Raw genomic sequence first — 23,674 nt, forward strand, 5'->3', positions numbered from 1 at the left:
AGCTACTCATCGCTCCCCGGCCCGCATCGGCTGCATGTGATGTTACGCAGCCACTGCGGCCCGCCCCCCGTTCGGTCCGGCCACACCTGCGTTGGCCGGACCGTGCCCACGAAACGGCGGCCAAATGCCCTGCGAACAGGCAGAGGCATTCGCATTTTCTATAGGGTGCCTGCAGAAAATATTGGTGCATGCGCTGGATGGGCCCTGCTCATGTGCCCACAAACTCTTCATAGGTTTTGCAGTTGGAATGCATATTGCAATCCAACCTGAATTAGGCCCTATGTCTTATATACATGCGCAGTGTGAAACCATTGAACTTTAGAAAATATACCCCAGGTTTTAAGGATAACCATGCTTGAGTCCAGATGATTCATTCACATTGGCCAAAGTACTAATTAAGTCACCTGTGCTCAAACATGATATCCTTAAAACCTGGACTGCAATGACAGTGTTTGGGAACTATGCCTTAGGGTTTAATTTGGGCATTTAACCACTAACAATACATCTACCTACAATATGTGGACTTATCCCTGTAACTGTTATGATTACAGTATTACACCAAAGTAATTTGAGTTGCAGAACCTTCTGTAAAAAGAAACATTAAGCTGCTGTAACTTCTGGATGCAGCAAACTTGTTAGCTAATGGGGAAAAACCATGTGCACTGCAGGGGGGGGGGGGGGGGCAGATATAACATTTGCAGAGAGATTTGGGTGGGTTTATTGTTTCTGTGCTGGGTAAATACTGGCTGCTTTATTTTTACCCTGCAATCTAGATTTTAGTTTGAACACACCCCACCCAAATCTAACTCTCTCTGCACGTGTTATATCTGCCCCCCTGCAGTGCACATGGTTTTGCCCATTGGCTAATAAATTTGCTGCTGCAGTCAGTTCTGAATTAGTCCCTATGTGTTTGGCACTGTCAAGGGTTAGAGTCCTTGCAGTAGAGAGTCCAACTGTCTAATCATGCATTGTAGTATTTCCTATGTCCTGGTACTGTGTGCTCTGCTCCATCCAGGTAAACCACAATGCAGTGTGGACATCACAGAGCGTAAAGATTGCGGATTTCCCGGGATAAGTGCTAAGGAATGCTATTCCAGAGGCTGCTGCTTTAATTCAAATGTTCCTGGGGGTAAATGGTGTTTTTACCCCAAAAGCACAGGTAGAGTATAGAGTGCAGTGGTAGAGTGGGAGCATGTAGTGTGATGATTACAGATTTGATGATGCACAAACCTGAATTGGGCCCATACTGTAGCTCTACGAGTTTTGCTTGTGTATCCCTTATTCTTAGCTATGGTCCGACTGTATATAAGAAAATGCTATTGGTGAAGTGGAAATTTCTTATCGGCTGTTGTTCAAAGTTTGATTAACTAACATATAGCATACCTCCCAACATGACCCTCTCCAGGAGGGACACACAATGCTCTGCTTCTGGACTTGTCTCTTAAGTTATGATTGCCCTCACCTGTGTTGAACAGGTTAATGGATTAGAAAGGTGTTTAAGCACAGGTGATGGCAATCATAGAGTAAGAGGGAAGTCCAGGAGCAGAGCATTCTGTCCCTCCTGGAGAGGGTCATGTTGGGAGGTATGATATAGGATCATACTTGCCTACCTGTCCCTCTCCATGAGGGAGAAAATGCTCTGTTCCTGGACTGTCCTGGTAATGTATGACTGCCATCACCTGTGGTGAAACACCTTTCTTATCCATTAACTAGCTCACCACAGGTGATGGCAGTCATACATTACCAGGAAAGTCCAGGAACAAGCATTTTCTCCCTCATGGAGAGGGTCAGGTAGGCAAGTATGTATAGGATACCACTGAGTCAGCGCTGTCTGGAGGTCAGGATCAATCATATTCTTATAATCTTTCTCTTAGCCCGACAGACCGAAAAAGGAAAGAGAGATGTGGGACAGTACCTTTAGGTTAAAAAGGTTTTTAATCGCAGGAGTTCACACCACACAAGCATTAAAACATCCTGGAATACACCACTTTTTGTCAATTAAAATATACAGCCTATGCATAGCCTATGTTTGTTATTGTCTGTGTGATTTGAGGGTGGAGATACCTCGTTAGTGATACCCGAATAGCGGCTGTTGACAGCGCACTGATATCTATCAAACCTTTGTTCTATTACATTTGTTTGATTAACTGTTTCTAAAAAAAAATTATACTTTGATTTTTAACACAGCTGAACCCAAATGACCAGTTAAGCAAAGGCGCTAAATTGCCCCATTTTATTTAAAAGAAACCTTAAGCTGTTGTAACTTCGGGTTGTTTCCTTCCTGCAACAGCAAGTGACAAGAAACAATGTAACGTGGAACCGTACAACAGAAGGGATTGTGGCTACCCCACAATAAGTGCTATGGAATGTAAGGAGAGGAATTGTTGCTTTGACTCCAGCATTCGTGGAGTTAACTGGTGTTTCTACTCCAAGTCGCAAGGTACGGAGCTGCTGTATAGTTACACACAAGCCATTATATTTATAAGACTCACACCTCTTAAACTGGATACACACAGAAGTGTCCTACACACAGATTATCTGTCCAATCTTTTCTAGGTGAAATTAAAATCTGGTAATTTTATGGGAGTAAATGTCATTTGACCATTTGCTCCCAAACACTGGAAAACATACAAAATGGTCATTCAGATAAATTGGTTGAGTCGGTTTCATTTAGCCAATTTATCCGAACTACCTTTATTGTATGTTTTCTGGAATTTAGGAGCAAATAGTTGATTGTCATTTGTTCCCAGATGTTTGAAAAAAAGTTCAAAATACAGTGCGCAATGAAACAGTAGTGCAGCTCCACAGTAAACGACAAGTGTGTATCCAAAAACACACCAACGGTACAAATGAAACAAAAAAAGTGAATACTAGTGATAGCGCTCTCCAGTAACCATGTTTCATATATCACCCATGTGAAAATGATATAATAGGGTTTGATTCACCATATATTGTAATAGAAACGTCCTGAGTTCCTTAGTGTACACCCACAAAAGGATTACTCCATCATTCTTCCTTCCCAGAGACAGTTCAATTATGTTCATGTGTAACTGAACCACCATAGACCTATGGGAATAAGTATAAGCCTCTCCTAATCCTCTTGCAAGGATATTTATGGGAGGTGCTTATGGATAGAAACATAAATATAGTGTAGCAAGTCTTATAAAATGGGAACGTATTTAATGAATACAAAATGCACGTACAACAAGACAATTTTAAAACAGCATATCATATTACTCCATGTAACATCACCATCGCTCAGATCTTTATGCGAGGAATCCAATGGCGTCAGATGTCCAATTTGGAAGGTGAAATGAGCTCCGGATGCCCACCGCCACACCATGAACAGTTCCTCTCGTAGCTGATAGGTGAATGTCGGAGTCCACGTAAAAATCACAACCACGCTTAACGCGTTTCGGACGGGATCCTTGCAAGAGGATTAGGAGAGGCTTATACTTATTCCCATAGGTCTATGGTGGTTCAGTTACACATGAACATAATTGAACTGTCTCTGGGAAGGAAGAATGATGGAGTAATCCTTTTGTGGGTGTACACTAAGGAACTCAGAGGACGTTTCTATTACAATATATGGTGAATCAAACCCTATTATATCATTTTCACATGGGTGATATATGAAACATGGTTACTGGAGAGCGCTATCACTAGTATTCACTTTTTTTGTTTCATTTGTTCCCAGATACTAGCAGACTTTTGATCCAAACAGCCAGATTGGACAGAAAATTAGTGTATCCAACTTAAACAGTAACATATATAATAAATTATTGGAATCTTCAGTCATGAGGTACATGTGTGATAAAGCCTCCTAGGTACATAGATCCATCAGTAAAGCTGGGTGTGCATTATTTATCTGGCAGACCTTCTGTCCAACACTGGCTGGTTGGAATGGAAATCTGGAATCTATGAGAGCAAATTACAATCAACCATTTACTCCCAAACACTAAAAAATGGTCTTTCAAACTAATTGGTTAAAATTTGGGTTTAACCAGTTTGATTGTATAATACTTTTTGTCCATTTTCCAGTGTATGTGAGCAAATGGTTAATTGACATTTGCTCCTATACATTACCAGATTTTCATTTCAACAATCCAGATTGGATGGATAGCCTGCCAGATAATTGTACAGTGTGTGCCCAGGATAACTGTCAGTTGTGCGCCTTCTTGTATGATGTCACACAAATGGGTGGGCAGAGAGTAAGCACCACCCACTCATACATAGTTGCTAACTTATGTGAAGTTCCAGGGGGCAGTCTTGTGTGTGGTTTTTTTTTTTTTTTTTTAAGTGACTGAACTCCATGTATTCAGTATGATATCCCAGCTGATAGGATTCCAGCAGTCAGAATACCATTGCCGGCATCCTGATAGTGTAATTCCTCTGTGTTCCCCTCTCTCCCCTACACCCTAACACTAACCATTCCTTTCTGCAACCTAACCCTAATCTTACCACTTAGTGCTTGACGCTAACATCCCATCTTCTGTGGTGCCTAAACCTAATGTCACCTTCCATGCAGCCTAGTCCTAACCCTTCCCCCCCCCCCCCCCCCATAGTGCTTAAAACCTAACCACCCCCAGTGGTGCCTAACCCTAACACCACGGGTGAGGTATTGCACATCTGCTATACCTACAAATGAATTGCCAGCTGTTGGCAATCTGACTGCAGGAATCCCAACAGCTGGCATCTTCACTGCATCCGAGCTCCACAACAATTCCTTTTTTCTGAGTATTGAGTGTAATTCTTAGTGTTTTTCTTATTCTCTGTGGTAAGATATGTGTGTGTGTATGTATATGTGTGTGTGTGTGTATGTATATATGTGTGTGTGTGTATGTATATATGTGTGTGTATGTATATATGTATGTATATGTGTGTGTATGTGTATATGTGTGTATGTATATATGTGTGTGTGTATATATATATATATATATATATATATATATATATATATATATATATATATATATATATATATATATATATATTATTCATTTAAGTCAGATTAATCAAATATAGATGTTTTGTGTATCTGGGACATGTTTGCAATGTTGCAAATTATGGGGGTAATTCTGATATGATTAGCTAACAAATTTGCTGCTGCAATGTGCACAACCATGTGCACCATGTGGGGAGCAGATATAACATTTGCAGGGTTGGCTTTGGGTGTGTTTCTGTGCAGGGTAAATACTGACTGCTTTATTTCTACACTACAATTTAGATTTCAGTTTGAACACACCCCACCCAAATCTAACACAATATTTCCTATGTTCTGATGTTGTGTGCTCTGCTCCATCCAAATAAACAGCAATGCAGTGTGGATATTAGTGTGAAGATTGTGGATTTCCTGGGATAAGCCCCAAGTAATGCTATTCCAGAGCAGGGCTGTCTTAACAGTAGTGTAGACCCCTGGTCACAGCAATGCACTGGGCCCACTACCTATTCTCCAGCAGTAGGGGCGGGGGGTGATGTCAGTGGCAGATTTGATGTACCGCTGGTGGTAGGAGGTCTTCTATCTTCCGCTCAGCATGTAGGACCTGGAGCAGTAATTTCTGCTAATTACTCATTTACTGCACAGATGGGGCTAAGCTGTGGAGGGGAGCATTGGGCTGAATGTAGGGGCCCTGGCACATGGCTTCCAGGGTGGTAAGGGGTGTTTAATATGTAGGGGAGGGGTGGATAGTTGCGTGGGAAGAATATTCATAATTTTATGGTGGGAGGGCAGCTTGCTTGACTGCAGTTATCTCAAGTTCCTGAAAATGGATTTATTGGCTTTGAATGGGATTAAAAAAAACTACAGTCCCACCTTTTGGGAGGTACTGGGGACTTGGGGATCAGAGCTCAGAAGCCAGAACAATTCACCAATGAAAATATAAAACTGTGTACCAGGTGTGTGGGGCTGGAGCAGGGACCAGCTGCTGGAAGGCTGATATGTCTGGTTTTGGGCATAGTAGAGACAAGCTGGAAGTGTCCACCAAAAGTGGAGAGTCCCAGGGTTTGGAGTATTCACTCAAAAACTCTACGTCAGACAGAACTCGAGATATCTGGCTGGGAAGAGCAATAAAAAGGCTTGGATGGGAATCACTGATTTAAAGTCTGCTATCTCTGGTTCCCCATGGCCGATTTTCAAAAATCTGGTACCTCTGGATACAGGGGACTCGCAGCTATCAGACAAGGACCCTTGGGCAAGAGCTCATATGAAAAGATGGCCCTGTTCCAGAGGCTGCTGCTTTAATTCAAGTGTTCTCCTGGGTTAAATGGTGTTTACCCCAAAAGCACAGGTAGAGTAGAGTGGGAGCAAGTAGTGCTATTGATTACAGATTTGATGGTGCACTAACCTGCATTGGGCCCATAGTGCTCAGAGTTAATCTGGTGTATCCCTTATTCTTAGCCATGGTCAGACAGTATATAAGAAAAAGCCATTGTTTAAGTGGAAGTTTCCTGTTATCAGCTGTTCAAAGTTCAACTGTTCCTTAAAAAAATAAAAATAATAGTACTTTGTAATTTTTAAAACTGCTGAACCCAAATGATCAGTTGACCAAAGAGCTAAATTACTCTGATTTTATTAAAGAAATATTAAGCTTTGTAACGTCTGGATGTTTCCTTACTGCATCAACAGCAAGTAACCTGAAACAATGTAACGTGGAACCATACAACAGAAGGGATTGCGGCTACCCCACAATAACTGCTGCGGAATGTCAGAAGAGGAATTGTTGCTTTGACTCCAGCATTCCTGGGGTTAACTGGTGTTTCTTCTCCAAGTCACAAGGTATGGAGCTACTGTATAGTTACACACAAGTCATTATAGTTATGACGCTCACACCTCTTAAGCTGGATACACACAAGTGCCCTACACACTTACAGATTATCTGTCCAATCTTTTCTAGTTCAAACAAAAATCTGGTAATATATGGCAGCAAATGACAATAGACCATTTGCTCCCAAACACTGAAACACAAAAATGATCTTTCAGATAAATTGGTCAAATCAATTTCATTTAGCCAATTTATCCAAACTTCCTTTATTGTATGTTTTTGGGAATTTAGAAGCAAATAGTTGATTGTCTGTTGCTCCCAGATATTAGCAGATTTTTGTTCCAAACATCTAGATTGAACAGAAAATTAATGTATCCAACTTAATAATAACATATAATTATTGGAATCTTCAGTCATGATGTACATGGGTGATGAAGACTTTCAGGTACATGGATCCATCAGTAAAGCTGGGTATGCACCAGGGCCATAACTAAGTGTGTGCGGAGGGCACATAGTGCTGCAGGGTATTGGGCGCTGTTGATGGCACTTGACAAGTCTGTTATTACTTTCACGTGCAGATTCCCCCTTTTTTTTGAAGCCCAGCATCCCCTGACCGCCCCTGTCTCCTATCCTGACCCCTCCTGTCGCTAATACCTATACAACATTCATGAACTCAACTTAAGATTTCTTTGTTATTCAGTCACTGTCTGGGATTCAAACCAGTTGTTTGTTGCATTGCAGTCAGATAATCTATCCATTAAGCTATTTGCCCTTGCATAGAAAGGTAGATAATTCTAAACTAGAGAATTCTAACTATTTGAAGCTTACTGTGTACATTGTAGAAGAGAAAAAAAATCTGCATTGTAGCTGAGCAGATCTATGTAGTGTGTGTGTGGCTGCAAGAGATTGGCTGTGTGGCTGCACACTACATAGATCTTAATTATATTGCTTATTTGTTTACAAAGTACCAGTAGGTTCATAGTGTCTCAATGAGTAGGGTGTTTGATTAGAATTCAACAGGTTATAGGTTTGTATTATCGGTATGGCAGTTTATTGAAATTTTGTTTAATAAAGGAAAAAGATATATATCTATTAGCATGTTCTATCTTTCTCTGGGCTCAATTTTGTCATGCCCATCCCCCATGAGGCATGTGTCTTATGTCCATATTGGATAAATGGGGGGGGCAATTCTCTCTGCTATAGGGTACAAAGAGGTCTAGTTATGACTCTTGTATGCACTACAGTATATAATCTGGCAGACCATCTGTCCAACACTGGCTGTTTGGAATGGAAATCTGGTAATCTATGAAGGTAAATGACAATCAACAATTTACTCTAAAACACTGGAAAATGGACAAAAATGGTAATTTGAACTAGTTGGTTAAATTTTGTGTTTCACAAGTTTGATTGTATAATACTTTGTCCATTTTCCAGTGTTTGGGAGCAAATGATTGACATCTGATCCTATACATTGCCATATTTTCATTCCAACCACGCAGATTGGATAAATGGCCTGCCAGATAATTGTATGGTGTATGCCCAGCAGAACGGTCAGTTATGCTCTTTCATGATGTCACACAAATGGGCGGATAGAGGAAGCACCACCCACTCGTGCGTAGTTGCCAACTGATGTGAAGTTCCAGGGGGTAAAAAGTATCTGGAAATTGTTCTTCCTTTGTCCCTAGTTAAAAAAAAAATAATAATAATAATAATAATAATTGATCAACTCCATGTATTCAGTATGATATCCTGGCTGATGGGATACCAGCAGTCAGAATACCATTGCCGGCATCAAGATAGTGTAAATCCTGACAGTGGGGATATAAGACTGTTCACCTCTCTCCCCTACATCCTAATACGAACTATCCGTTTATCCCTTTCTGCAGCCTAATCCTAACCTTCCCTCTTCGTTCCGGACACTAAAATACCATCAGTGGTGCCTAAACCTAACATCACCTTCTGTGCATCCTAACCATTTCCCCCATAGTGCTAAACACCTAACCTCCGATGGTGGTCCTTAACACCACCTTCCCACAGCCTAACTCTAAGCATAACCCTTCTGCTATACCTACTAATGGATTGCCAGCTGTTGGCAATCCAACTGCAGGAATCCCAACAGCTGGAATCTTCACTGCATCCCAACTCCACAACAATTCCTCTTTCTGAATATGGAGTACGATTCTTAGTGTTCTTATTCTGTGGTAAGATATGTGGAAAAGAAGTATTTAGATATGAAAATATATCATTTAAGTCAGATTCATCAAACATTAGAGTTTTAGTCTATCTATCTGGGACATGTTTGCAATGTTGCCAATTATGTATTTGGCACTGACAAGGGTTAGAGTACTTGCAGTAGAGCTCCCAACTTTCTTGCCATGCACTGTAATATTTCTTATGTCCTGATGTTGTGTGCTCTGCTCCATCCAGATAAACAGCAATGTAGTGTGGACATCAAAGGGCATGAAGGTTGCGGTTTTCCTGGGATAAGCGCTGTCATGACCCTAGGCACAGCGATTTCCCCAGATACGCCAATCAGTGAATCCCTGCCATGTGACACCGCTACTGGATACCTGAGCGCGTGCGTAAATTTCACACAATCACTGCCACCAGCCAAAGTACAAATGTTTAGGGTATGACCCAAGGCAAACTTATGGCTTTTGCCTGCACCTAGAACTATTAATATTTTGGTAACGCCTCTTTCAGAGAGTTGGGTTGGATACACAACAGAAACCAGATCTAAAATTAGATTATTTAATTCAAGTAAAACACTTCAAAGCTTGATCCAGAAAAAAGATGGGTACAAGAATATAATAATAAAAAGTCAGTCACGGCAGAAAAGATTATTTCATGAAAATAAAAATAGGGAGAAACCCACTGATCCTAGCACACATGCAGAGTAGAATGATGGGGTGAAGTGAAGCCTCTTCAGATATATCAGGACATTACAGAGCCAGAATGTTCTCCTGACCCACTTCTTTGATAATGCACAACTTACACTCTGTGGTTCTCCTAGTTAAAAAAAAAAAAAAAAACATGCTCCCCCTCCCTCTGGAGTGTTACTGTTTAACCCTTCCATAAGCCAGAGAAGGTATCGAGTGTCGGCTCATACTGGGCTTCCCGGCTACTCTCTCAGGGGCGAATGGCCTTATCTTCTCCTCTGAAGATCTGGCTATGGTTCTTGTGTAAACAAATGGCTAGTTCTGAGAGGACACAGAGCAGGAAGGGCTTAACACCTCTCTGGCTCTAGCTCTGGTTCTGGGGTAATTAAACTAAATTTCACACCTAAACAGTCAGTGTGTGTCTGAGTTCTGTGGCTACAATGAAATGTCAGCAGATCAATCAAGCTTCAACCATTTGACATGCAAAGACAGTTATCACACACTGGTATACTGATACATCAATTGGAATAATATAAATTTCAATCATGCCCATTTCAATATAACCCAGATGCATTGGCATCACATCCATTGATGCGTCACTCTGATATCCTGGTATCTATATTGATATCACACTACTTATTAACAGGCCTATTCCTACTTGAAATAGCCTGGATCATGACACCTCCCCCTTTAAGATCAGCATGGGAGCAGTGGCACGTCAGGCCAGTCTCCTATGACCTTTTCACATAGGGCATTTGCAGACATTGATCAATACAATATTATTTGCAGTTATGCACATAATGGCGTCCAATCATGACAAGTGCTAAGGAATGCTATTCCAGAGGCTGCTGCTTTGATTCAATTGTTTCTGGGGATAAATGGTGTTTTTACCCCAAAAGCACAGGTAGAGTATAGAGTGCAGTGGTAGAGTGGGAGCATGTAGTGCTATGGATTACAGACCTGATGGTGCACAAACATGAATTATGCCCATAGCTGTAAGTTTTGCTTGTGTTTCCCTTATTCTTGGCAATGACCAGACAGCAGGGCTGGAATGGCCATCTGGCACTTCTGGCAAATTCCAGAAGGGCCGATGGCCACGTGGGCTGGTCCAGCCGACCCCCCCCCTCCTCCCCCCCGCTTGTCACTGAGACACACTGCCGCTCAGTCCGGCGGCAGCGTGTCTCAGCTGTCAGGAGAGGAGATTGCGCCAGCGCGTCTGTCTGGCGACGTGTAGTGGACTTCAAACCAGCCGCTGGTTTGTGAGCCAATCAGGAGCCGCCGCTGCCGGTCTGTGAGCTCTGATTGGCTCACGAACCAGCGGATAGTTTGAAGTCCTACACGCCGGTGCCAGACATAGCCGCGCATCTGAGCTCTCCTCCTAACACCCTCACATCACAGCCGGAGGAGCAGCAGCGGTAAGCAGCTGCAGCACTGCTGTGGGGGCATTTGTGGATCGGGCACTGTACTATTGGGGCATATGTCTGTATCACATCCCATTTTAATTGGCCACACCCTTTTTGTGTTTTTTGTTTTTTTTGCGCACGTGCCTTTCGGTGTGCGCGCACAGTACCTCTATGGGACACTGGTCGCCGCTTAGCCCCCCGGGAGTGCACACAGATGCTCTCATTCTAGTGAATGGGGTGCGTGTGTCCATGCCCCTTTTCTGGAGCGCGCGCTTAGTTACCTTTTATTTTTCCATACCCCCACTTCAACATTTCCACTTCAACCAATGGTTGTGTGTATTTTAATACAGAATGAGGTACACTTGTATGTTATAATATGAACTTATATTTGTAAGAGCATAGACTAAGAAGTAGGAGGAGTCGGGAATAGTAAGGGGAGGAGTCAGATGCTGACACCGAGGTGGGCCTGTGTGCTTCAAAAATGCCAGGGCCTATTTTTGGTCCCAGTCCAGCCCTGCCAGACAGTATATGCCTAGCCCCACCAGGTGTGCACAGTTAGCGCAGGTGTAGTCATGGTGAGCTTGGCTGCATCTGCAGTGTGGGCATAAGAGCTTGAAGATTGGGGTTTTCCAAAGATTGCTATTCCAGGGGCTGCTGTTTTTAATTCAAGTGTTCCCAGGGTTAAATGGTGTTTTTCCCCTTAAAACACAGGTGGAGTATACAGTACAAGCAACCTTATCTGCAATATTTTGCACTGTGCATGTGTGAAATGAGCATACACACCCCTGCAGACCTGATACTCGAGTCATACATGGCTGAGCTGCATCTTCTAAATGAGTGACACTGGGTGGGTACAGGGGCCCTCACACATGGGATATGTGGGAGGCGGCATTGTGAGCTATTCAAGGCTGAGCATATCCAGAGATCCAGGTGACTTCACACTGATCTTACACCAAGAATAGGGCTGGTAATAGTGATGGTGCTACTGTCCCACAGGGATGTATAGGGGCCGCTGCCGTCACACAGATGCAGGCGACTCTGACTATAGTTACAGACATGCATCGATCTTCAAAGGTACAATGCAGCTGAATTGCATATGACTCTGAATCAGCCCCTATGTGTGAAGAGTTTATGCATACCTCCAAACATTAGAATCCCATGGAGAGGGACACCTGTGCATGCGTAGCATGTCTGTCTGAAAAAAGGTGTGGCCTATTGGAAGGATTAGCAGAAAGGGCCTTAATTGCAAGCTACGCCCCCATCTTCATCACTTAGTGGGCATGTCTAGCATTCTGTGAGCTGCTGACATGCCACCGCTCTGTCTCCCAGGAATAGATGCTGTGCGTATGTGCACTGCGTCTAGTCTCCAGTGTGACAGAAGCCTCCCAACTGTGCCCCCCCCCCCTCCCTGCGGGACACTGCAGGCCACGGTTGGGACAGTGTGACAGTTCCATGAAAATAGGGACAGTTGGGAGGTATGACATATTCAGACTGACTTGCTGGCAATAACATTGAACATAGATTGCAGATACTGTTTCATAAAGCTGTTCTTGTAATTGTTCATGGTGGAAATGCAAATGTTATCACACTTACCACACCTGTACTCGGGCTCACCCACACATACTCGTACACACACACCTCTACCTTGAACTTTTGTAGAATTCTTTTGCTCTGCTCAGCGGAACTTGCAGTACTTGTTCGGTGCCTGAGACACAGGGTAACAAATTATCAGCAGACTCTGTCCTTTGGCTAGAAGTGGTACAGCATGGGGAGGGGGGAAGGGGGGGGTCAGTGTCATTGGGCAGGGAGTGTCTGACCCTCTGTGACCATCTATGTGGACAGCTCCCTACCCTCTGACATTGTGTTTTCTGTTGTGTGCAGGATGCTCTGTGAGGCCCAAGCTGAGGAAAGACTGCGGATATCCCAACATCAGCTCCAAGGACTGTCTGGCTAGAGGCTGCTGTTTCGACTCCAGTATTCCGGAGACCATCTGGTGCTTCTATGGATATAAATAAAATACTAATGGTAATGCACATAATGTATCACCCATTGGAGACAGTCACAATCTGTTAAAACTAATAGTTTGAGTTGATGATGATGAATAATTCATATGATCGGGCTTGCTGGTGAAGTCTATCAAAAACGCAAAGTGTAACATTCATTTTTCCCTTATACCCCAAAGAGGTGCGCTAGAAAATTAGCAATTATTGGCTGCCAGAAAATACTGTGGTGTGCACAGCCAAACTTTGTGCTTAATTGAATTATCCCCTACATTATTATTCGCACCCCTCCAGTACTCGGCCCAGTGTGAGGTCACTGTAGCCCTGTAGTTGCACACATCTTAGACTGTCATTTTTGAGGGTAAAACCTGCCTCTGTTGTGATAATGTGTTTGTTTGTTTCTTACAGATACTCAGTGTAACCGGCTCGTAACAATCGCCGGAGTCTCCAGACAGACAGCATCCTGGTTCTTTGTGCTTTTTATTTTATTTTCTGATCTGTAAATTTGATTTTAGTAAACTGGAGAGCTGTTCTTTATTATTGCTTATTGAGGTTTAGATTAAAATTTGTGATCATTTCTGTAAGTGTTACAGCATTATATGTAATATTCATGTTTTGTAGTCATACTGTATATGTGGATTTTCTTTCGATACATTGATTCCCAACATACTTCACCCCACACATCATATTTGTATAATCAAATATATAAACAAGTCCTTAATGCACTCTTCTGGCTCTGTGTGATTTATTCCACACCATAAACACATCTGACTTCTGCAAGACTGACTTACTAATTCATATCTCTCCCCCCTCATTTTAGTTGCAATCACTACATTGAGCACGTGATCCTATAACAGTCGTGAGTAGGAGACAAAGCAGGGAAGTGCAGTCGAGAGGCAGGGCCTCCCCTGTCATTTATGATAAAAATAATATAAAGAAGATACTTATGACACCTATTCTGTGTCATAAGTATCTGCTTTTGCCTTTATATTATTGAAATAACTTATTTTATTGATAAAAATGTTCAATGTGTTTGGAGGCATGGCTCTCGGTGCCTCTGGCTGTCAATAAGAAAGGTGCTGGAAATGGGGGGGGGGGGGGCAAACATTGGGCAGTAAAAGCCCATTGAAAAAAAGACTTAAAAGCGGCACCTAATAGAAGTGCCTCTGTGACAGGAGTTTGCTTTCAGCCCATATGAAAGCACGCCCCCATCACTGTGGCTAATGTAATTGGCTGACGCAGGCTTTAGACCCGACCCAAACCCCCCCTCCCTCCTTCTCCTGCCTTGTGGCCGTCTGAGGTTCCACCTCCCAATCAAAGGTAGCGACCCCACTCCTCCACCCCAGAACGGTTATTTGTATTCCAGCTAGCAGGCACTTCCGGGAGCAGCGCACACCTGACCGTTCAGGCTGTAATGTGACGAGGAGCCGAGTGGCCAGCATTACTGCTGCTGTGCATCCATGGGTCTCGGCCGCTGGTCTCTCCCTCGCCGCCGGAGCTACACCATGCAGTGGTGAGTACCACGGGGTGTTACTGCTGTACCTTGCTGGGGATCAGGGTGTGTCCCCTCATCCTGGGGGGGGATTCCAGTATTGTTTCCAGCGATAAGTATCGACCACCAGGGTTACCCGACGGACCTTACCCTCCCTCTGACACCCCCCACCCTTCCTTGTACCTCCCTTCCTCTGCCCACCTCCACCTCTCACCATTCCCTGTGTCCACCTTGCTCCTCCTTGTGCTCACCTGCCTCCTCCCCATGTCCCCCTGAATTTGCCATTCCTTGTGCCCACCCCTACCCTATGACCTCCCTCAATATTCCTTGTGCCCACCTCAATATTCCTTGTGCCCCTAGCAATACCCTGTGCCCATCTCACCCCTCCCCATGCTCCCCTGAACTCATCATTGTGTGCCCACCTCAACCCTCTCTGTGACCACCTCCACCCTATGACCCACTTCATCCTACCCATTGCCCACTTCACTCCTCTTGTACCCCCCCCCTCACCCATCCCTCAACTCGCCATACCCTGTAACTAGTGATGAGTGGGTTCGGATCCTCGAGATCCGAACCCGCCCGAACGTCTGTTTTTTTTTTTTTTGTTATGTTTTTTTCATGGGACAGAGTTGCTCGGACCCTCCCGCCTTGCTCGGTTAACACCAGCGTGCCCGAACGTCATCATCCCGCGGTCGGATTCTCGCGAGATTCGTATTCTATATAAGGAGCCGCGTGTCGCAATCATTTCTCACTCGTGCATTGGAGATGATCGTGAGAGGACGTGGCTGACGTCCTCTCAGTTTCCATGCTCAGTGTGCTGCAAATATCTGTGCTCAGTGTGCTGCAAATATCTGTGCTCTGTGTGCTGCAAGTGCAAATATCTACGTTCTCTGCCTTTAAAAATGTTCCAGATCTGTGCTCAGTGTGCTAATTGCTTTATTGTGGGTACTGGGGACCAGCAGTATTATATAGTAGGACAGTGCAGAGTTTTGCTGACCAGTGACCACCAGTATTATACGGTCTCTGCCTGAAAAACACTCCATATCTGTGCTGCATTGTAGTATATAGGAGGACAGTGCAGAATTTTGCTGACAACCAGCATATGTGTGTGTATATGGTGTACAGTAGTCCACTGCTCTACCTCTGTCGTCAAGTATACTATCTATCCCTGTGGTGCATTTCAGTTTTGCACAGTTTGCTGACCACCATTATATAGAGCCAGTTTGTGCAAGGAGAGATTGATTGCTTCTTTTTTGGTGGGGGCCCAAACCAACCAGTAATTTCAGTCAGTCGTGTGGTAGACCCGGTTGCTGAAATGATGAGTTTGTTAAAGTGTGCATGTCCTGTTTATACAACATAAGGGTGGGAGGGAGGGCCCAAGGACAATTCCATCTTGCACCTCCCTTTTTTTTTTTTTTTTTCATTTTTCTTTGCATCATGTGCTGTTTAGGGACTATTATTTTAAGTGCCATCCTGTCTGACACTGCAGTGCCACTCCTAGATGGGTGTTTGTGTCGGCCACTTGGGTCGCTTAGCTTAGTCATCCAGCAACCTCAGTGCAAATTTTAGGACTAAAAATAATATTGTGAGGTGTTCAGAACAGATTGGAAATGAGTGGGAATTATGGATATTGAGGATAATAATACTATGGGATCAAAATGACCCCCATTTTGATTTAAGATGTTTTTGAGGGGTTTTTTGTAAAAAAAAAAAAAAAAAAAAAATACCCGAATCTAAAACACACCCGAATCTGACAAAGTTTCAGGGAGGTTTTGCCAAAACACGTCCGAATCCAAAACACAATTTCTGGTGCACATCACTACTATCGTCCATAGCTGTGGTGCATTTCAATTTTGCACAGTTTGCTGACCACCAGTATATAATATATAGCAGTACGGTACAGTAGGCCACTGCTCTACCTACCTCTGTGTAGTCAAGTATACTATCCATCCATACCTGTGGTGCATTTCAGTTGTGCGCAGTATATAGTAGTAAGCCATTGCTATTGAGATATTATTACTGGCATATAATTCCACACATTAAAAAATGGAGAACAAAAATGTGGAGGGTAAAATAGGGAAAGATCAAGATCCACTTCCATCTCGTGCTGAAGCTGCTGCCACTAGTCAGGGCCGAGACGATGAAATGCCATCGACGTCGTCTGCCAAGGCTGATGCCCAATGTCATAGTAGAGAGCATGTAAAATCCCAAAAAATAAAGCTCCGTAAAATGACCCAAAAATCTAAATCGTCTGAGGAGAAGTGTAAACTTGCTAATGTGACATTTACGACACTGAGTGGCAAGGAATGGCTGAGGGCCTGGCCTATGTTCATGGCTAGTGGTTCAGCTTCACATGAGGATGGAACCACTCATCCTCCTGCTAGAAAACTTTTAAGAGTTAAGATGGCAAAAGCACAGCAAAGAACTGTGTTCTTTTAAATCACAAATCCTCAAGGAGAGTCCAATTGTGTCGGTTGCGATGCCGAACCTTCCCAACACTTGACAGGATGAGGTGGCACCTTCCACCATTTGCACGCCCCCTGCAAGTGCTGGAAGGCGCACCCGCAGTCCAGTTCCTGATGGTCAAATTGAAGATGTCAGTGTTGAAGTACACCAGGATGAGGATATGGGTGTTGCTGGGGAGGAAATTGACCAGGAGGATTCTGATGGTGAGATGGTTTCTTTAAGTCAGACACCCGGGGAGACACCTGTTGTCCGTGGGACGAATATGGCTATTGACATGCCTGGTCAAAATACAAAAAAAAAAAATCACCTCTTCGGTGTGGAATTATTTAAACAGAAATGTGGACAACTGGTGTCAAGCTGTGTGTTGCCTTTGTCAAGCTGTAATAAGTAGGGATAAGGATGCTAACCACCTCGGAACATCTTCCCTTATACGTCACCTGGAGCGCATTCATCAGAAGTCATTGACAAGTTCAAAAACTTAGGGTGACAGCGGAAGCAGTACACTGCCATCTAAATCCCTTCCTCTTGTAACCAAGCTCCTGCAAACCACATCACCAACTTCCTCAGTGTCAATTTCCTCCTTACACAGGAAAGCCAATAGTCCTGCAGGCCATGTCACTGTCAAGTCTGACGAGTCCTCTCCTGCCTGGGATTCCTCCGATGCATCCTTGAGTGTAACGCCTACTGCTGCTGGGGGTCGATCGTCATCCCAGAGGGGAAGTCGGAAGACCACTTGTACTACTTCCAGTAAGCAATTGACTGTCCAACAGTCCTTTTCGAGGAAGATGAAATATCACAGCAGTCATCCTGCTGCAAAGCGGATAACTCAGGCCTTGGCTGCCTGGGTGGTGAGAAACGTGTTTCCGGTATCCACCGTTAATTCACAGGGAACTAGAGAATTGATTGAGGTACTGTGTCCCCGGTACCAAATACCATCTAGGTTCCATTTCTCTAGGCAGGCGGTACCGAAAATGTACACAGACGTCAGAAAAAGAGTCACCAGTGTCCTAAAAATGCAGTTGTACCCAATGTCCACATAACCAAGGACATGTGAACAAGTGGACCAGGGCAGCCTCAGGACTATATGACTGTGACAGCCCCCTGGGTAGATGTATTGCCTCCCGCAGCAAGAACAGCAGTGACTGCACCAGTAGCAGCATCTCGCAAATGCCAACTCGTTCCTAGGCAGGCTACGCTATGTATCACCGCTTTCCATAAGAGGCACACAGCTGACAACCTCTTACAGAAACTGAGGAACATCATCGCAGAACAGCTTACCCCAATTGGACTATCCTGGGGATTTGTGACATCGGACAACGCCACCAATATTGTGCGTGCATTACATCTGGGAATATTCCAGCACGTCCCATGTTTTGCACATACATTGAATTTGGTGGTGCAGAATTATTTAAAAAATGACAGGGGTGTTCAAGAGATGCTGTCGGTGGCCCAAAGAATTGCGGGCCACTTTCAGCATTCAGCCACCGCGTGTCGAAGACTGGAGCACCAGCAAACACTCCTGAACCTGCCCTGCCATCATCTGAAGCAAGAGGTGGTAACGAGGTGGAATTCAACCCTCTATATGCTTCAGAGGATGGAGGAGCAGCAAAAGGCCATTCAAGCCTATACAGCTACCTACGATATAGGCAAAGGAGGGGGGAATGCACCTGACTCAAGTGCAGTGGAGAATGATTTCAACGTTGTGCAAGGTTCTGCAACCCTTTGAACTTGCCACACGTGAAGTCCGTTCAGACACTGCCAGCCTGAGTCAGGTCATTCCCCTCATCAGGCTTTTGCAGAAGAAGCTGGAGAGATTGAAGGAGGAGCAAAAACAGAGCGATTCCGTTAGGCATGTGGGACTTGTGGATGGAGCCCTTCATTCACTTAACCAGGATTCACGGGTGGTCAATCTGTTAAAATCAAAGCACTACATTTTGACCACCGTGCTCGATCCTAGATTTAAAACCTACGTTGTATCTCTCTTTCCGGCAGACACAAGTCTGCAGAGGTTCAAAGACCTGCTGGTGAGAAAATTGTCAAGTCAAGCGGAACGTGACCCGTCAACCGCTCCTCCTTCACATTCTCCCGCAACTGGGGCTGCGAGGAAAAGGCTAAGAATTCCGAGCCCACCCGCTGGCGGTGATGCAGGGCAGTCTGGAGCGAGTGCTGACATCTGGTCCGGACTGAAGGACCTGCCAACGATTACTGACATGTCGTCTACTGTCACTGCATATGATTTTGTCACCATTGAAAGAATGGTGGAGGATTATATGAGTGACCGCATCCAAGTAGGCATGTCAGACAGTCCGTATGTATACTGGCAGGAAAAAGAGGCAATTTGGAGGCCCTTGCACAAACTGGCTTTATTTTACCTAAGTTGCCCCCATTCCAGTGTGTACTATGAAAGAGTGTTTAGTGCAGTTGGTAACCTTGTCAGCGATCAGCATAGGAGGTTACTTCCAAAAAATGTGGAGAAGATGATGTTCATCAAAATGAATTATAAATTCGTCTGGGAAGACCTTGACCAGCAATTACCTCCAGAAAGTACACAGGTCTCACGAACCGGTCTCTTACCTTTGCGGGTTCTGGGGTTCATCCGTTACCAGTGCGGTTGCTCGCGGTGCTGTGCGCCCGTGTGGGGACGCGGCGTGATCGGTGGCACAGGTAATGCAGAATCTGGGAACTGTGAGTGCGGGGACCAAATGGCCTAAGGCACTGCGGTGTGTCTGCTGTATAGGAGGTGGCCATGTTGGAGACCAAATAGGTAATACAGAGCACTTGTGAAAACACCTGTGGGCAGGTGTAAGCCAATCCCATGCTTGTGCTGCCTTTAAGTAGGCTGGGATTATGTTACTCTGGGCCAGTGTTTTGTTGTATCAACGCTGTGCTCTAGCTCTGAGCTCTCTCCGTGCATTCCTGTGTGATTCCCGTGGTCCAGATATCGCCTCCGTTCCCAGAGGTCCGTCTGCAGCCTTCACTGCTAAAAGATCCACCAGCTCCCCGCTGTGCTGTCAGTTAATTGCACACCTACTGGAAGCAGTTGGATTCCCAGAGTCCTGCATGAGGTTACCTTGTCTGTCTGCTTTCAACCATACAAAGTTTGGAGGATTCCATTACCCTCAGCTGTTCGTTTGTTCTACTCTGCATTTAACCCGTTCATCACCTTGTCATCTGCTACAGTTTTCACAGTGATCTCCGGAACCCGCAAGTAACCCAATTCAGTACTTTTATTTTCTATGTTACCATAACAAGGATAATTCTTCATAGCTTCTCAGTTAACTCTCAAAACTTCATTGCAAATCCTTACAGTTATTTCTTCATGTCTGCATTAACCAGTTAAACACATTCTGCAGTTCAGTATCAAAGCTTGTTTATATTTGGACAATTCAACATTTATTCATCAGCTTGTTTTATATACAGTACCATGAACATTTCTTTTATTTGTCTTTGAGATTTATCCTGCATATTATTTCTGCCATTCATGCAATACTTCAGTATGATATGATGATTAACAACTTGTCATTTAACTCTTTACTGGAATTGTTAATTTCAATAAATATATGGAACCGAACTTTCTTCGTCCTCCCTGCTTTCTTCATACCCCAGCACCTACACCTGTGGTTGGTCCCGGGTTAACGGATTCACAAAAACACCCGGACCTGACCACAGGGACCTGAGATGGTGGATTACAGTGGGGACGAATTAATACTCTGTGAGGAAGATGTACACAGTGAAAGGGGTGAGGAATCAGAGGATGAGGATGAGGTCGACATCTTGCCTCTGTAGAGCCAGTTTGTGCAAGGAGAGATTGATTGCTTCTTTTTCGGTGGGGGCCCAATCAAACCAGTCATTTCAGCCACAGTCGTGTGGCAGACCCTGTCGCTGAAATGATTGGTTTGTTAAAGTGTGCATGTCCTGTTTATACAACATAAGGGTAGGTGGGAGGTCCCAAGGACAATTCCATCTTGCACCTTTTTTTCTTCTTTGCATCATGTGCTGTTTGGGGACTAGTTTTTAAGTGCCATCCTGTCTGACACTGCAGTGCCACTCCTAGATGGGCCAGGTGTTTGTGCCGCATACTTATGTCACTTAGCTTGGCCATCCAGCTACCTAATTGCACCTCTTTTTCATCTTTGCATCATGTGCTGTTTGGGGACTAGCTTTTGAATAGCACCATCATGTCTGCAACTGCAGTGCCAATCCTAGATGGGCCAGGTGTTTGTGCCGCACACTTTTGTCGCTTAGCTTAGTCATACAGCCATCTCGGCGCAACTTTTAGTCCTAAAAACAATATTGTGAGGTGTTCAGAATAGACTGGAAATGAGTGGAAATTAATGTTATTGAGGTTAAAAATACCATAGGAGCAAAATTACCACCAAATTTTGTGATTTTAGCAGTTTTTTTGTTTTTCCAAAAATCATCCAGATCAAAAACCAAAACACGAAAGGGTGGTTTTGGCAAAACCAAAAGACAAAAGTGGAATTAGAACCAAAACACACAAAACGAAAAGTGCCCGCCACACATCTCTAATTTAAATCATTGCTAGACTCGCAATCTACAGTGCTTCACTGGAACAGCTGATGGATACAGGGCCATATTTTCATATGGGATTGAAGGGCAGTTTCCCAAGGGTCTCAAGAGTATAAAAGTGGATAGCGGATAGCGGAAGGTCCCTTTTTTCAGGGGCACCAGATTTTTTTAATTGGCCCTGTGGAACAGGAGATATCTGACTTTAAAGCAGTGGTCCCCATCTGAATCTGTTATTTGCTCTTCCCAGTGAGCTATCTCAGATTCCTTCTGAGTTAGAGTTTTTATGAGGGAATATTCCAAAAGCTGGGACTCCTGCTTTTTATCCGACCCTAGCAGTTTTGCTATAATATGCCCAGAACCAGAGATATCCACCTTCCAGCAATTGGTACCTGCTCTAGCTCCACAGGCCGGGTATGCAGTTTTATATGTTCATTGGTAGATTGCTCTGGCTCCTGAACTCTGATCCTCAAGTCCCCAGTATGCTCTGAAAGGTGAAACTCTCTAGTGTTTGTATACCATTGAAAGCAAATACATCTGTTTCTAGGTACTGCAGATATATGCATTTAAGCAAGCAGCCCTCTCACCTGAAAATGATGAATATTATTATTAAGCCCACTCCACTATCCACCCCTCCACTGTGTGTTAAACACCCCTACTACCCTGGAAGTCATGTACTGGGGCCCCTTCATTTAGCCCATTGCCCCTTCGACAGTTTAGTGTTCTCCCTACCGCTCCATCTCCCACCATCTGTACAGTAAAGGAGTAATTATTGCTCCAGGTCCTACATGCTGAGCGGAAGTTAGAACACCCACTACCGCCCATGGGACATCAAAGCTTCTGTCCATTGCTTTGCTCAGGGGCCTACACTGCTGTTAAGATGACCATGTATGTATAACGAGAGGACAACCTTCTACAGCCCAAATACATATGAATAATAAATATATGTGTTTGCTAAAGGACTGTTTGGAATCATCCTTTAACAATTCTGGTAATACCTTGCTTCACAAACTGGACTTATATTGAACAGATTAACGTTAAAGTCCTAACAGAGACTAATGCTTGATCCAGGAGCTGGTAGAGTGGCTTCATATTAATGAACTAGGTGCTTCATCTCGCCCTACGGGCGCTCTTCACACCGTCACAAGGGGCTACGCCCCCTTAGCCCTTGCATGCCTTTCTGGGGTTCAATATTTGTATTATATGGAGTATTACCTGCATTCCTTTGTTAGTTGTTAAATATTGCACAATGAAAGGGCGTGCGATGGTGAAGGAGGCGCAGCCCCTTGCGACGGCGTGAACAGCACCTGCAGGGCACGATGTACATAATGTAGCGGGTGCGGGGGGGACTGCGGATGGGGGAGGGTGTATGTAGATGCTGCGGGTGGAGGGGGGGCCCGGATGGGGAAGGGTCGGGAGGTGTTGTGGGTGGGGGAGGGGCAGAGGAGTGGGGGCCTCAGATGGGGGAGGGGTCCGGAGGCACTGCAGGTGGCGGAGGGGCAGGGGTGCCACGGGTGGGAGAGGGGAAGGTGTGGGGATGTTGCGGATGGGTGAAGGGTTCCGGAGGTGCTGTGGGATGGGAAGGGGCGGGGGTGCCGGGGGTGGGGTAGGGGTCAGCAGGTGCCGTGGGTAGGGGAGGGGCAGTTATGGGTGGTGCGGCGGAAGGGGAAGGAGGTCCGGAGGTGCTGCAGGTGGTGGAGGGGCAAATGCGGGGGTGCCATGGGTGGGGGAGGGGTGGGTGAAGGGTGGACCGTGGATGGAGGAGGGTGTCTGCAGATGGTGTGGGGGGAGACATATTTGGGGGGTGGACGGTGGAGGGGGTCTGAAGGTGCTGTGGGTGGTGGAGGAGTGGGAGCCGCGGGTGGTGTAGGGGGTCTGGAGGCACAGCGCGTGGGGGAGGGGTGGAGTGCCGCATGTTGTGGAGGGGAAGGTGCAGAGATGTGGTGCATTGGGGAGGGGTCTGGAGGTGCTGCGGGTACTGTACCTGCCAAATAGGTAGTTGGATGGTATGCAGTAACAGGGCCAGGACAGGGGTGACAGAGTCAGAACAGGGGTGAAGGGGCCAGGACAGGGGTGACAGGGTCAGAACAGGGGTGACGGGGCAAGGACAGGGGTGACAGGGCCAGGACAGAAATGACAGGGACAG

At 45.0% G+C, this 23,674-nt stretch overlaps 2 protein-coding genes across 8 annotated transcripts in view; both read left to right on the forward strand.

Annotated features, from left to right (window-relative positions):
- LOC135050278 (integumentary mucin C.1-like) overlaps positions 1 to 23,674 on the forward strand; it is a 545,228-nt gene that overhangs the window by 420,632 nt on the left and 100,922 nt on the right. The gene's annotated exons all lie outside the window — the stretch shown is intronic.
- LOC135050282 (integumentary mucin C.1-like) lies at positions 889 to 13,768 on the forward strand. The gene is made up of 5 exons (XM_063956680.1): positions 889 to 1,159; positions 2,291 to 2,440; positions 6,626 to 6,775; positions 12,925 to 13,068; positions 13,452 to 13,768. Exons 1-4 carry the CDS (start codon positions 964 to 966, stop codon positions 13,056 to 13,058), a joined length of 630 nt encoding a protein of 209 aa, XP_063812750.1. The 5' UTR covers positions 889 to 963; the 3' UTR covers positions 13,059 to 13,068; positions 13,452 to 13,768.

Source organism: Pseudophryne corroboree, chromosome 2 (genome assembly GCF_028390025.1).
Source record: "Pseudophryne corroboree isolate aPseCor3 chromosome 2, aPseCor3.hap2, whole genome shotgun sequence".
NCBI lineage: Eukaryota > Metazoa > Chordata > Amphibia > Anura > Myobatrachidae > Pseudophryne > Pseudophryne corroboree.